At 40.2% G+C, this 15,705-nt stretch overlaps 2 protein-coding genes across 3 annotated transcripts; both read left to right on the top strand.

The window, feature by feature from the left end:
- Positions 1-10,363, top strand: TMEM9B (TMEM9 domain family member B). Its single transcript, XM_054826896.1, has 5 exons — positions 1-1,043; positions 2,825-2,916; positions 6,539-6,647; positions 7,624-7,758; positions 9,197-10,363. The coding sequence occupies exons 1-5, from the start codon at positions 960-962 to the stop codon at positions 9,350-9,352; spliced, it is 576 nt and encodes a 191-aa protein (XP_054682871.1). The 5' UTR covers positions 1-959; the 3' UTR covers positions 9,353-10,363.
- A 147-nt stretch (positions 10,364-10,510) lies between these two features.
- Positions 10,511-15,457, top strand: ASCL3 (achaete-scute family bHLH transcription factor 3). 2 transcript variants are annotated; one of them, XM_054826899.1, is made up of 3 exons: positions 10,511-12,162; positions 12,354-12,429; positions 14,470-15,457. In XM_054826899.1, exon 3 carries the CDS (start codon positions 14,475-14,477, stop codon positions 15,027-15,029), a length of 555 nt encoding a protein of 184 aa, XP_054682874.1. In that variant the 5' UTR covers positions 10,511-12,162; positions 12,354-12,429; positions 14,470-14,474; the 3' UTR covers positions 15,030-15,457. The 2 variants fall into 2 exon arrangements, with proteins under 2 accessions (XP_054682874.1, XP_054682872.1); XM_054826897.1 differs by having other exon boundaries at positions 10,511-12,429.
- Positions 15,458-15,705: the final 248 nt, after the last annotated feature.

A 15,705-nucleotide genomic window follows, 5' to 3' on the forward strand; every position in this document is an offset into this window, starting at 1 on the left:
GAGCGGTTTCCTGGGCCAGGCTCCCAGGCAAGGGAGAGGCTGGGTGCAGCCCTTGCAGCATCGGGCAGGTTCGGGGATTCCTACCGAAGCCAGGAAAACTTGGAAACCGCTTGATCTGCCAGGTCTGAAGGGACGTCGGCTGGAAACGCTGCTTCTCGCCAACGCTGATTGCCCTCTGAAAGAAGGTGAACTCTGCTCTTGGGTGCAAATCATTAACAACCATGCCGCGGATAGGGAGCATCGCTGGATTTTAGTGGCCTTTTCTCAGAGAAACACCTCTCTGCCCATCTATCTGTCTATAAAATGCATTGTTTTGTATAAAATGCCCTTGTATGTCCAGTTATGGAAAACCTGGATTATCTGCAACTCGAACGTCTCATTTAGAGTGCTACTTATTATCACTTTTAATCCATTTCACTACTCCTGTGGTTTTCTGCTGAAAGACCACCCGGCAGCGAGCGAGCGCTGTGGGAAAGGCAACTGCATTTGTTGGCTTATGCAAAACGGCTCCTTCGGTTACTCCTGCGTGTGCCCCGCTCTGCCGCTCTGAGGGGATCCCCCACGCCGCCGACACGCCGGGAGGAGCCGTTAGAGCTGCGGGGACGGGCACACCGGGCCCGCCGCCCTTGGGCGCTCGCACCCCTCGGGACAGCGGGCCCTGCGGCCCGCACTGCGGGTGTCTGGCCGAAACCCCGGGGCGGCCGGAGCGGAGGCCTGTCGGGGGCCGTCCTTCACGGCCCTGCCCGCCGAGCCTCGCGGGGGAGCGGATCACGCGGGGGACCGGCCGGTACGCACGGACACGCCCTCGCACCCCGGAACCATCCGGCGGCGCCGCCGTTCCTGCGGGGCCGCCATCGGCGCCGGACGCCGCCTCACGTGAGGCTGGCGGAAGGCGGAAGTGATGGCGGCGGGCGCTGGGGGGCCGGCGGCGCGGCGGTGATAAGCGGCCGGGGCCCGACATGGCGGCCCGCGGCGGGGGCTGGGCGCCTTTCTGCTCGCTGCTGGTGCTGGCCGCTCTGGCGGGGCTGAGCGCTGGGGCCAAGGTGAGCGGGGTTGGGGAGGAACGGACCACGGTGGTACCCCACTCCCTTCCTCCCCCCCCCCCCCGTACGGGGCCCTCCCCTCCGCCGGTCGCTTGGTGTCCCTGCTCGTTCCGTCCCTGCCTCGGCCTGCTTTAGGTGGAGGCCGGAGCCGGTGGTTTTCGGGCTCCAGGAGCGGGCGGTGGCGCCGGCGGGAGGAGCAGGGCCCATCTGCCCGGCGTCGTCGCTGTCTGCGCCAGCCCCCGGTTTCTGCCCCAGCCTTAAGTTGGTGGCCATTTATGTAGTTTTGACGTAGTGCCCGGGGCCGCCGTCACACCGAACTACAAGTGGCAGTCACGTATTTGCTGAGAAGGCCTTGCTGGAGATGAAGCTGCTGCTCTGGTGGCTGCCTGGGCTGGGGTCGGGGTCTGCCCCGCGTCTCGCCTCATCTTCAGTGTCCCGCTCGCGTCCTGAGCCAGCTCTTCTCGCTGGTCCTGTGTCGCGCCGCCGGCTCCTGCTGCTTTACCTGGGTCGAGTGTCCGCAGGCAGCCTGCAGTTGGTCCTTCTGGGTTAATATTTGGGATTATAATCTTAGCATCTCTGTAACTGGTTGAGAGCATCGCGTCTTCTAATAGTAAAAGTCTTTCCTGTTGTCAAAGTACCCATGTATCTGAATTTCCTCCCTTTTAATGGTAATCAGCTATTTGACTTTTCTATGGTGAGACCAGAAGTGACTTGGTATATAGCGCAGCCAAGGTTTTCTGACTGACGTACACCCGCTTAGTGGTACTCTGATCTGGTTGTACAGTGTAGAAGTTTATTACCAGTATTTCCTAAGACTTTTTTTTGTAATGCTGTTAGAAATTGCCTTGAACTTTAGACAAGCTGTGTTTATCCTCTGTCTCTTATTATTTGCTCAAATAAGTTACTCCGACTTGTGTTGATAACCCCTTGCTGACCATCTCTGTTCTCTCCATAAGGTTTTCTGTTCTTGCGCAATTTGGGAAAGGAGTGAATTATTGTATTTTAATATACTACACAAAGTGATCTTTTTCTGAAATTCCATTTTTCCCAATAGTGTTCTAAATGTTAATTTTGGGTGCTACTTCTTTCTCACTGTCCATAACAATTAATTTGCCTCACTTCTTTCTGCAGTGCCTGTTGCTGCTTATGCAAATGTTAATTTGTTTATCTAAAACTTGCTTTTACAAGTTTCTGTATTTTTCCACATTTACTTTGCCTTCATTTGGAATTCCAGTTTTGTACTTTTTTTTTCTCTACCTCACAATATCCCGCTGCTGTTTAAGACAAGAGGACCGTAGGTTGTACTAGTGCCTGTAGTTTCCTTACAGAGTTGTTTCTCTTGTGGCCAGGGAGGACAGAGTTATCCACAGAGGTTTCTTTGCCAACCTCTGGGGTTAATATTCTTCCATTTGTTTTAAGCTCATCCCTGTATCTCTTCTACAGCTGTCCTCATAAGTTGAATAGTTGAATATACCAATATAAGCAACTTCTGAATGTGTATTTTTTTCTTAAAAAGAAGAGTGAGCTTAAACTCCAGATTTCTGTCGTGAAGAATGTGTTTGCTAGCTAAAACAATAGCGTTACTTGACACATTGCTCTGCTTGCTTAGTAATTTTGAAGGGTTGTTCTTATAAACTTGAAGGAAATCCTGAGTAAGACTATTCAACAATACTTGCAAGTAGTTTGTGTTAAATATTTCATGTATTACGTGAAGAGTGCTTTCTGTATCCTGTTATGGTTACTGATGATAATTTGTTCTAAGCATGTTGTTTACTTTACAGAATTCTGAGGATGTCCGATGTAAATGCATCTGCCCTCCTTACAAAGACCATTCAGGCCGTATTTACAACAAAAATGTTTCACAGAAAGACTGGTGAGTGTGTGTGACAAAAAAAATTATAATGAGTCTTACTGGTTAAAGAGTTGTTCCATAGTGATTATATGTGAGTCTCTTATGGTGGTGCCAGGAGAAATTACATCTCTTGCATAACTTACTGGGACTTTTCTTTTAAAAGTACTCCAGAATTCAGCTCTAGCAAGGGACAAGGCTTGAAATCCATAGTTTTTGCCCTGTCTTCTGTTTTGGTTTGCTTGCTTGCATGATTAGTTATTTATTTAGACTGGGAAGTAGTAGAAGGGAAGAGGGTGTTATAATTTGAATTCAGTGATTTGAAATGGCATAAAGGCAAGGGAGCACAGCCATGGAATTAGGACTTGGGAGCATCGTCCCCTCTTTCTCCACTCTTGAAACCTGTCCTATCATCTAGATACTATTGTTTCTGGAGATTTCTGTTCCTCAGAATTGTAGCCAGAGAGTGCATTTATATGACACTGCCCAAGCCATCTAACAACGTGTTTTTTCAGGGGCAGAGATCTTAAGATCTCTGTGCCCCAGCAACATGCCTTTGTATTGTTTAGGCCATCTGTGGCATTTGTTAGACTCCTCTCCAAGCTGAGGACTGATGTGCGTGGCCAGGGATGAGGAGTTGGGGAAGAAAGGGTGATGACAGTGATTTGTTACGTCAGCATAGCTCCCTTGTGTAATTTCACAGAGACAATGATATGCAAGTTGAATCATAAAAATAAAATACCATGTTTTAGAGTTGCGTTGATCTTGGAAGTGTTTAGAGATTCTTGGGTCAGCCTATAAAAAGTGACATACTTCTTGATGTATTGACTTCTTCAGTTACATAAAGAATTTATACAAGACTTTTCAGTCTGGCATGTAGCAGCAGGTTGGCATCTTGATTATGAAAGTGTCGCACCCCTGAGTAGGCCCACAAAAATAATTATAGGAATAAAATTAGCGACACAGATATGTGTAGAGCTGTGCCTTGACTTATTAAATTATGTACAGGAGAACTGTGAGAAACAACACTGTAAATTTCAATCTAAACTAATAAACATAAAATGTACTGTGCAATCGAAATTACTATTTTTGTCCCATGTGATTAACTTAATTTGTCATAGCAGGACTAATGTTAAGTTGCAGCAATGAAACACACTGGGAGAATTCCAGCTGCAGCAGACATTTCAGAGCAGCAGTGTTACTGCTTTTATTGTTCATTACCGTTCTGCAAATGAAAATGGATTTTTTTCAGTGGGTACTGCTTAGTGTGTGCCTTACTAGCAGAAAAGACCCTGTTTCCCTTTAAATCAATATTGGTACTGATCGAAGGAAAAATATCTTTAAAGGCTTGACTAATTTTGTGGTGACAGATACTGATGCATACAGAATCTCAAAAGTCTATTTTCCTATCTTAAATCTGGTTTTGTTGAGATCATTTTTTAAGTGACCATCTGGGAACATTTTATGGCTTTGATCTTTTGTTTGAGATGTCTTCTCGCCACTTCCAAAAGGCTTGATTGCTGGTTTATATGCAATAAAATTGACAAATTTAGTGCCGTGCTTTGGCTTCTGCATCAGTGCAAGCGACTTGTTATTGAATAGAAGTGGCTGATGTGCACCATCCTTTAGGCGTTTAGATCACTCATGAGACAAGAGCCAGATCAGTTTTTAGTGTCTTTATGAATTATGTACAGTATAATGAGGACTTACAGCTGGCTTGTCCAGACATAAAAAGAAAGTTTAATTTTTAATGTTGAACCTGTAATGTGCCTAATCATACTTGTATTTAGATGCTTTGGTTCTTTCACTTGGAGCAATCTCTTCTTTGGCTTCAGGCTGGCGGACAGTGCTAACATCAATATGGGCAGGGGCGATTTGACACCAATAAAAGCATTCACCCTTCTGGACTTGGATTTGGAACTACTGCAGGCAATCCTGTCCTGACAGACAATGTGCTAGGCAAGCATAGTGGTGCCTAAGCACCTACAGGGTTAAATAACCCACTTGGAAAGTGTCGGTGTTTGTGTTTTGTACTTTTGAAAGTATTGGTGTGCAGTGAACTGCAGTGGTAGTCATGGACATGGAGGGAGGGAGCCTACAAGCTGAATGTGCTGGAAATCTGTGCAGAAGTTGCCTTTCTGACTAGCCTAGCTTGCCTTGGAAGAACTGCTCCCTTGGTGCTGTTGCTATGGGTGCAAGGGGGAAGATGGTGATATTGAGGCGTTTGAGTGGGAGGATCAGCATTTTTTACGTTTTCCTCTAAAACTGCCATGGAATCACAGTCCAAGGAAACACATAATCAAAATTATAAGGTTATGATAGATTTCACACTTCCTAGCAACTTGAAACACTGAACTGGAGAAAAAAAAAATGCCAATATATTTGATATATCCACACTAACAGACTTACTACTCTACTTAAGCTACGTACAAGCTTTGTACTATACTTGTGCAGCATGTTGATGCAAACTTTCGATCATATGAACAGAAAATGCGTAGATTATAACTTGCATGCATTTTTTTATTTTGTAGCTTTAATGCTGTACTTCTCCACAGAGGAGAATGTAATTCTGCTTTCAAATAAATGAGAAAACAAGCCTCCACTCCCCTCCACAGGATGTGACTTGACTCTCAATAGTTTTAGTTATGAAGAAGAAATACAAAGAAAACTGAAGAGATGAGTTGGTGTCTGGAAATGTGTTTGCAGTGTTGTTATCTAACACAGTATTGAATCCTGGGCTGCTGCTGTCACTTCAGGCATTTTGTTTCATAACCTCCTTCTGACTGTGCTAACATTGAGTTAACCGGGGTAAAGGCAAAACATGTTTTTTGTTCTGTCAGTGCTCTGCAGGGACCCTGGGATGTGCACTCTGAACCCGAGTCAGCAAAAAGACCAAAATTATGTAAATTATTTGTGGAAGTAGTCGTCCCATGGCAGCTGGATTTTAGTGCTGTGGTATAGAGTGCCCGTAAGATTGTCAGCCGTGCTTTTGGCATGGGACTGACATATTTTGTAATATTTTAAGTCAAAATATGCTTTCACATCCAGGTCTAGTACTGAAAACTGAATGTTATTTATTCGCTATCTTGTTGCTTAGAGAAACAACCCATCTGACTTCTTTTTTTTTTTCTTTTTATTTTTTTTTCTTCAGTGCCTGTAACTTGTGATGGCAAGAAAAAAGAACTTCTGTTAATGAACACCAAAGAGAGGTTAATCTCCCTTCAGATAGTGGAAGGATAGAATAAGGCTCTTTTGAGTATGATGAATAAAGTGTATAGATGGAATTTACTTTCATCCGTGATGTCAGTGTCAAATGATGCATTTGTGCTGGGATTCAAATCCTTGAACTTGTTATGCTAACAGCTTTAATACTTTCACTGAAAAATGAAAACATTGTATTGAGGTAGAAAGGTCTTAAAACTTGTTTAGCAGCTTGTCAATAGCTGAATTTCTTGTTTAAGTAAAATAATTGTGGAGTAATGGTTTATTTTATTATATTTTTAAATCTTGGATACCTATAATTTAGAACAGCTGAACTTAAGCAAAGGTGGCTTCTTAGCTGATGCAGCTGGGGTCTGTGTGCATAGTGGAACAGATAAGCTAAAACCAGTTCAGAACTGACCGAGCACTTTCTGTCTGTCTTCAGTGATTGTCTTCATGTGGTTGAACCTATGCCTGTCCCTGGACCTGATGTAGAAGCATACTGTTTACGTTGTGAATGCAAATATGAAGAGAGAAGCTCTGTCACAATTAAGGTAAACGATGTAATTCTGTTGGCATATATTAAATACTTCAACTGATTAGTAAACATGTCTGTTGTCTTTTAGATGAATAATTACTTTTAAAGGGAAAATTTTTCTAAAGCAGCCTAAGATTTAACTTTTTTTCATGATAGTTGCTCACAAGTTGTCTTGAGTAGTAACAGTAGTATCAAGCTATAGCTGAAGGAGCAGGCTTGAGATCCTTTTCTGAAGGTTTCTACTTTTGAGATTAAGCTTTACACCTTGCTGAAATTCTTTCTAGGGCATTTTGTCAAGCTTTGGACTTCATGTTTTTGTTATTATTTTAGAGGGCCTCTCATTATTCAGTTGTCTTACTTGCTTACTATAAGTTTTCTTTGTACGTTGGCAAGCTAAAAAGAGAAAAATTGTCCATGTTTGCTGTAACAGATGATTTCTGTATTTTTCACATTCTTATCCTATTAGAGCCATTGAGCCCTAGGCTGGGGGTGGAATAGATTGTGCAAATGCGTACTTTCTTCTCTTATAACACAGACTCCTTTTTTTGGTCTTGTAGAAGTTTGGTATTTCTTTTTGCCTTTCCATTTTTCTTAGCGACTGTATGAATGCAGATCTATGCTCGAGAATGGAGACCATGCAGGAACCCCCAAATTTGTCACCCCAGTTTAATGGCCAAAGTGAACAATTGTCTAGGTTGAGGTGAGATATATAACACCAAATTGTTTTAAGAGGGATAGCATAAGATTTTTAGCAAGGCCTCACTAAGAGAAACTGTTTCAAGCTAATGTCTGTCTGCTCCAAAACCCTTCTAATACCAGGTTGTAGATTGGTGTTTTTTTCCTCTGTTCCTGGGTTTCAAGTCATCTGATACCAAAGATCAACAGGCTCATCACAAACTTTGCATGTAGTCTTCTTTTGGTCCTTGCTACCTGCTGAGATATTGTAGGGGTAATATCATAATTCTGGCATGAACTGTGCTTGCATTGTGTAGGTTACAATCATCATTTACCTGTCTATTTTGGGCCTACTTCTTCTGTACATGGTGTACCTTACACTGGTGGAACCTATACTGAAGAGACGTCTCTTTGGACATTCACAGCTCATACAAAGTGATGAAGACATTGGGGTGAGTTCACCAGAGTGCTTGTGTACTTTGGTTAACATAAAGATTGGGATGGTTAGTTGTTAAATAACTATTTGAGATGAGCAGCTTTTTCTGCCAGGCAGTGTAAATGCTTTTCCTAAAGGGAGAAAAGAAAGTGATGACTTTTGTGAAGACACTCTTTCAGTTTTCACTGTGCTAGAAAGTAGTAAGATGAGGACTGCTTCAGTTATCCCAGGTCTAGACATAGATTATTTTCTCAGAGAAGAAACAGTAGGAATGGAGGTAAGCTCATATATGAAGTACAGCTTAAGTGTTAAAGATCCATACAGTCTTGCTAGTGATCGCATTTATGCAGATTGCTTACTGCTTAGATTTCTCTCTACAAAAAGAATGTAGAGGCCTTGCATCTTCTGTTGCTCCACTTTGAATTTGTTGATGCTCATTTGGTGAGGCTTGCGTGTGGCTTTGGGACTTTTAGGCATCACTTCAATGGGTATCATTGCTGATAATCTCTGTACTACTAAGAATTACCATAGAGCTACTCTACACAGTCCTATCACAAATAAAGTATCCATTAATGTAAATGTCCTCAAAAATGTTTTTGGGGAAAAAAAGGAATATGAAGTGTAGGCATACAAAAATGACAGTTATTTAATACAGGACATAATTAATTATTTTTTCATTATGCATTGTATATATGTTGCTTTCTGACGTAGCTTTAGCAACATGACTTTGTCCAAAACAGTTGGATAACCAAATAAGAAGTTTAGTTCCAACTCTTACTGTTTATAACTTGGTTATATTTACTAGAAGAAAATAAAGCTTTGCAGGTACTGTTAGAAAACAGAGTAAATATTAAACAAACACTGTTATTGTTGAGCTCTTTCACTTAAACAGCTGTATTGACACTGTGCTTTTAGACAGCTCAGTACAATAGGTTTAGTTTAGTAAACATCAGAGTGTGTTGGTTTTATATAGAAGCTGTGTGTGAACATCCTGAACTGCCTGATGGTAAATGGCCAAGAACTGACTCTCTAATTCAGTTTTAAAGTGAAGCGCATTCACGACAGTAACAGGTGGCTCCCAGCACCTGGGTCTGGTTTAGGCTTCTGTCCCACCAGCTGCTAATGGTTGCAAGGCTGTGGTTCTGATCTTGCAGCTCATCATGATGTCTCTGGGCAGCAGATAATTGTTTGACAGTACAATGAAGTTTGGTCTGTTTGGGAAACCTGTGGAAGTTATTGGAATAAGAAATGGAAGTACAGTTCTAAGTATTCGAAAACTTGCTCGGTCATTATTACTGACCAGCTTGTTGAAACAGCTTGTTTACCTTAAAAACCCCCAAACAAAACAAAAAAACCCACCCAACCAGCATCCTTTGGAATGTAACAACAATAAAGACGAATATAATTGCTCAGTGGAATTGTTGAGATCTAACTAATGATTTTTGCCATTCCAGGATCACCAACCTTTTGCAAATGCACATGATGTGCTGGCTCGTTCTCGGAGCCGCGCCAATGTATTGAACAAAGTGGAGTATGCCCAGCAGCGCTGGAAGTTACAGGTCCAAGAGCAACGCAAATCTGTCTTTGACCGTCATGTTGTGCTGAGTTAATTGTCCCAGTAAAATAACTCCAGGGAAGTAAAGTGGACTGATTGAAAGAGCTGGCTTATGTCTTCCTGATCCTGCCAATTCAGAAGGGTTTTCTTGAATGGTTCATTATCGATTTAAAAAAAAAAAAAAAAAGAAAAGAAAAAAGTATTTGAACTTTGAAGGAATGTACTGGAGTAGAAGGAATTTAAAAAGATTAGTTAACCAAAAGCTACAATCTTTACATTTTCAAATGGCTTTTACTAACAAAACTAAAAAGAAAACAAACCCTGAGATATCTTGGGTTGCCACTGTGGTACCTTATTTACAGTTGTGACTTTATGGTGGTTTTTAACTATATTTCTCTCTACTATTTATGTGGTTAAAAAGTACCTGAGAACACAGTAATTACAACTCACTAATCACTTTATGTAAAGACCTTTTGTAAATATACTTGGATTTTCTGCTGACTGATGCTAGGTACTGGAAATCTAAATCTTGCTGTGTAATTTTCATATCACGGAATGGAATCTTGATTGGCTGTATTCATCATTTGATTTCTTGCACTCGTACTTTCAAGATGCTTGTATGTCAAGTGATGTTTGCAGGTTTAAGGCAAAACTTAAATGGACATTGACTCTGAGCTGCATACTTGAAGTACTGTGATGTAGATAAATTCAAATGCAGTGAATATCAAGACAGCGTTGGTATTTTGTTCTATTTTGCTTTAATAGCTTAATATATTGTATGTGTATGATATCTCTTAAAAATCTTTTCCCTTTCTTTTCATGGGTAAAGTCTCAGGAGTTAGTATATGATGAAATATTTATTATAAAAATCTTTCTGCATTTGTCTGGATTGATGGTGTAAGGCACATACTTTCTCTAGCACCTGTCATCTTGGGAGTTAGGTGTATTTTTTTATCTGTGATTCTGTACTCATCTCTCTTAAGAGGTATACAGTTGCTAGATGACTAACTTTCATATATCCCCTTTGGAATGCAACTATTAAAGATAAAAACTGATTTTTGAAAAATGGATGTGCATTATCTGTATGTCATCATTTTTCTCCCTCATTACCCTGCGTGTAAATTCCACCTATAAAAGCACTTCTCTGAGAGTGCTTCAGAGTAGAAATATGCACTTGCTCTGTGCTTAGATAAAGGAAAGAAAGGCTCATCAAATTGCTAACTGAAAAAAATTTTTAATCCCTGACTCAAATTTAGCTATGCTTATATAGTTGTCTTATACAGTTTTCAGTTCCAGCGTGGAAGGAAATGGTATGCGGAACAGTGTTGTATGTTGCTGGGTGCAGTTTTGGCTGGCTTAGTCCACAGCCTGGGAGACAGAGTAGCATGGGAAATGAACTGGACCTGTACACATAGCTCGGCCATGTCAGGGGTAGAAACATAGTTGCTCCATAACACGACTTACACTGACTGCAGCTCCTCTGCGGATACAGAGCTTTATTCTCTTGTCAGCTGTGTAGTCTTCCAAAAATGGAGTTAATCTGGAGGGAATTATAATGGGTTGCTAATTGGTGCAGGTATGGGATTCTTTAGTTTTAAAAAAAAAAAAAGCACAAGGTGGATTGACAGGACAAAAAATAAAAATCCAGATTTGTGTTCAGTTACTGTGTTCAACATCCCACCCTGATGAATCAATAACCGGTCATTAAAGGGATGTACCTATGGTCCCTTAAAGAAAAGTAATATAACTTGTTTGTTGAATACATGATTGTCTACCAGTTCTAGTAGATGTTCTACCTCTTGGTCGCCTTTCTGGTGCGGAAGCTGGCGTGGGAAGGAGGATGCAGAACATAGCACTGTTGTGGCCCCACACAAGGGCAGCAGAAGCAGAATGCTTTCTTTGATGGCTGACAGTCCCAAGAAGACAAGACAGGATATATGTAGCTCTCTTGGTGGTACATCAAGTGTTTATAATCTTACAGCGTTTTCAGCAGGTTTTAAGCTAAACTAGTTTGGTTTTGGAGGTTTTGTGTGGTTTTACTTTGATTGATAGAAGGGCCAAATAGTGAGATAGTGTAAAGTGTCAAGGTAATCCTGTAAAATGTGGGAGTTTTGAAGTTAGTGTCCTATTACCTTGCACCTGTACAATTGGACAGCTATATACTGATATATGTATATCTATATACCTCTATATATTATACAGACTGATAACTCCATACTGCATTTCTAAGTTTAAGCAAAAGTTTAAAACATTTGTATGGGTATTGATTGCTCACTGTTTTCAAATCTTGTCTACCTCCATAAATGCTCTATTAGAGACCTTTTATATGGCGTTATACTTCTTAACGCTAAGGGAATTTCCCAAAATTACAGATACAATAAAGATTAAATTCGAGAGTATTAAGCTACCTAATGTGTGTCCTCACCTCTAATCTGGAGACAAATCCATCACAAGTTTCTTCTAAATAAATGCTGCTTTTCTGTGTTTAAAATGAAGCTATGAAAATTAGTTTGCTTATGCCTTGGTGGTAAATATTTAACTAAATTCTAGGGGATTGTTGTATTTAGACATTAAAGTATGAAATACCAATAAATTAAAATACTGCTTTAGTAAACTGTAACAGAATACATACAGGAAATCAGCAAAGTACATTCCTGATTACTTGTTCAGGTAATCTGGTTGTGCTCAATACAGTTTTAAAATTTCTAGCCCTTAATGCCAAGTTTTGGTGTCATTGTAGCTGCAGTGTGGGTGGAAAAGCCAAACCAGAAATGAGCAGATCTAACTGTAAGCTACTTTGCATGTTGTCAATTGACTATAAATTGCAGCAGTCATTGACTCAGCGGAACAAGCTACATAATTCAGGTAAGAGACTCGCATATTGCTGTATCTAGCAACAGATCTTCACTGAATATCAATATTTTTGTAAATCATCTCTACCAGCTATTCAGTAACAGTGCTTCTGTAGCTCTTTAATGAATCATGTTTAATATGATCTCTTATTTAATAAGGTGTAAGATAAATGGAACATTAACTTCTTTTTTAAATATCTTCAGATATTTTCAGGTATTATTCATCAGTCTTAAAATAGCACATCTTGTTTCCTTGGATTTTACTTTCGTCTGAAGATTGGTGAGTCTCTAGTCTAAAAGGAAAATTATCTTAACACTTGCATTTTGGACTTTGTGCAGGTAGTAAGGCAGCAGGTAACTGTTCTATGTAATGCTTATTATGCAGCAGAAGTGTCAGTACGAAGCAACAAATACTGCAAGTATCTCTTCTTGGGGGGTTGTTCTGGTTTTTTGCTCTCTGGTGATGTTCTGCTGTAAAGTTTTATTTTTTACTATGTAACAGACTTTTTTCCTCAGGCAATGTTTTGAAGTTGTTAGTGGTAGAAAGTTTTTTAGACCATAACCCAACCTGTGTAAGTAGAAAAGGGAAAAATGACTGTCTACTAGTTTTGTTTTATAATGAGTGTATGTATTCATATGTGATTTTCTGCATGTATATTAATGTAAAATGGATGTGTGTTCATGCTTTCAGCCTACCTACAGGAGTACCTGTTTGAGATGTGTGTGACTCTCTTGTCTAACAGTATGCTCTAAATGAATTCTTAACTCATAGGGTTTCTGTTATGGGATCTATGTGCATTAGAAAAAGACACAACACTGAATACAGAGGTATTTTGACGGAATATGTTGTGAGGATAGGTCCGTACCGAGTAAAAATTCTCTCTATAAAACGTGGCAGGTATGAAGTCATTAGAAAACATTAAAATATCCCCATATCCTTGGATTAAGGGGTCCTATTTATGTTATGGAACTGTATTTGGAACATTTGAAGCTTTGCAAGGTTTTTGAGAATATGGAATCTAGATGTTGCTAGTAAACTAGTTTAATGTTCAGGTGTGCTTTCCATTTTAGAGGGTGCAATATAAATTAAGTGGTTTAGACAGCAATGTATAGATGTGGAAGTGGAGGGTAAGAGCATTTTTGGGTGGATTCTGTGTTGGCAAGTATTGCTTGCAGTTCATGAGGATGAATCACAGTAATTCTTTAAAAATTAACTAGTTATTTAAAATTTATTTTTAGGTAGCTATTAGGTTAAGAGTCATTACAGTTGTGCTGATATTTAGCTGTTTGAATAGTGATACTAGGAAGGCACTATAATGTAGCTTCCTATAAAACACTGCAAGATTATCTTTCTAATAAATATATAAGGGTGACTTGAGTAGCTATGCCTGCTGTAATGCTGCTCTGAAGAGAGGGTATGTGGTTTTAGTAGGCCAGTCTGAGTTACAGGTTTCTAGCAGTACCCCAACAACTGCGTGCAGTCCCTTCTTAGGAAAATAATTTAAAAATTGAACAATATTATTAGGACATGTATTCTTTCCTTTAATAAACTGATTATTTCATAATCCTCTATCAGTAGGATTGTATTTAGTATTTCATATCTGTGTTTAATCTGCAGGTGAGTGCAGAAGGACCATGAGGACCCAAAGACGTCAGGTTTAGCAGCAATTCATCCTTTAAACTTCCTGTAAAACTTTTTGTGTCAAATAGATGTAATACCTGACAGACACAAGATTGAGAACCATTCCTTGCACAAGTTTTCCATCTAGTTAAGATAGTATAGTGAATGAGACATCAAATGAATAAAGACAAAAAATAATTTGTCTTGAAGGCTTTTTGGTATGGAGAGAGAACCTGTTACTGGAATTGTTGATTTAATTTCTTTCAGGGAGGAGAAGGGGGTGGAGAGAATGCCTCAGATGTTGGCTTGTTTTGTTTATTGTCTGCAGAGATGTAAGTTTTGGTGGGTTTGGAGCAAGCTAGACCTATGTGGAGTACATAAAGGTAGATTCTCTTAATTTCTACAGCTGAGGTGAAAGGAGACTGTTTGCTGTTTCCTTTAGGAACCTTTAGTGGCTTTATTTTCTTAAAATCTGTTGTGAATTATTTTAATCAGTGTTGCTGACTTGCATTCTCTTGTATTTTGAAATGGGTCGTTGCTCTATGTAACAATCTTCTGTCACAATTCTGAAATGTCACAAATGCATTAAAAGTCTCTTCTGGAAAACGCCAGTAATGCCAAGTGTTGGTAAGTCCAGGTGAGTTTTTCCTACTGTTCAGTATGAGTAGTTTAAACTATTATGTAATTGTGCATTTCCAGGTTAAATGCAGAACCTGATGGATGGCAAAAGCTACCGTAACCTCATGGACAAGTTGTCCATCTGTGCTGAGACTCAGTGCATACAGCTGGCTAGGCCTTTCTGTGCCGACCCAGTGGTCGCGTTTCACGTGTTCCCAGAAACACCAAACCAGGTCACTTGCTCTGAAGATTTATCGTTCCTTCCTTTTGCTCCTGAGCATCTCATGGCAGAGGACTTCTACAGTGAGCCCTGCGCCTTTCCCTACCAAATGCCCCATTCCACTTACCGCAGAAGTGAGTACTCCTATGGGCCGGCTTTCATTAGGAAGAGGAACGAGAGAGAAAGACAGAGGGTTAAATGTGTCAATGAAGGCTATGCTAAACTGAGGCATCACCTACCTAAGGAATACTTGGAGAAACGGCTCAGCAAAGTAGAGACGCTCCGTGCTGCAATAAAATACATTAGCTACCTACAGTCTGTTCTGTACAGTGATTCTGTGGTGGCAGAAAAAAACGTCACGGAGCCAAGCCAAGCACCTAAAGCCATTAACAAACAAAACCAGTTTTTGAAGACGATCTAAACCATTCTGAACTAAGCAAAAGGTATCCTGTCTGGGAACCTAGTAGCCACTATATTGTTAATGATGTACAAGTTCCTGGCACACCTTAGGAGCAGATCATAGCACGCGTCAGCATCAGCCTACAGAAAAGTTTTAATTTTGCAGATAGTAACGGCACTTAAATACGAAAAAGACAAGTGGGGAAATATCATCGAATGGTCTAAGTTAGTTAATTCATGGAAATCAGAAAACATTTCTAAAATTGTCACCAAACCAAAAATGTGTGTGAAGTAGCTGTATGTATCATCACAACCTGCATGCTTTAAAATAAAATCTTTCCACTGATGGGACTGAGATTCCTCTCATTTTCTGTAATGTTACTGGTTTACTCTCACATGTATTTTCTTAAAAGATTTGTGATCTAATTGCCAGTATTTCCCTTAAACGGTCTTTTTAAAGGTTCCCAGGAATGTTGTTAGATGCCAACAGAAAGGATAACTTAGTTTGAAAGGAGGAAAACAAAGAGGAGGGTAGCAGCTCTCAAGCATGATTATTGAACATAGGAAAATCATAATGTCTTGCATGTGCTGTTTCATCCTTTTCTTATTAATGAATATTTTAATCCCATTAAAAACTGTTGACAGCCCAATTTCTGTTGAAAATTGGATTCTTCTACAGCTGTCAGTGCCCCTAAAAA

The sequence above is a fragment of the Grus americana genome, chromosome 5 (genome assembly GCF_028858705.1).
Source record: "Grus americana isolate bGruAme1 chromosome 5, bGruAme1.mat, whole genome shotgun sequence".
Lineage (NCBI taxonomy): Eukaryota > Metazoa > Chordata > Aves > Gruiformes > Gruidae > Grus > Grus americana.

Bases quoted from the DNA above. Each gene is read 5' to 3' on its own strand.
- TMEM9B (XM_054826896.1), top strand. From the start codon at position 960: ATGGCGGCCCGCGGCGGGGGCTGGGCGCCTTTCTGCTCGCTGCTGGTG. The intron at 2,917-6,538 runs GTGAGTGTGTGT...GTCTGTCTTCAG, and splicing joins AATGTTTCACAGAAAGACTG to TGATTGTCTTCATGTGGTTG. The intron at 7,759-9,196 runs GTGAGTTCACCA...TTGCCATTCCAG, and splicing joins AAAGTGATGAAGACATTGGG to GATCACCAACCTTTTGCAAA.
- ASCL3 (XM_054826897.1), top strand. From the start codon at position 14,475: ATGCAGAACCTGATGGATGGCAAAAGCTACCGTAACCTCATGGACAAG.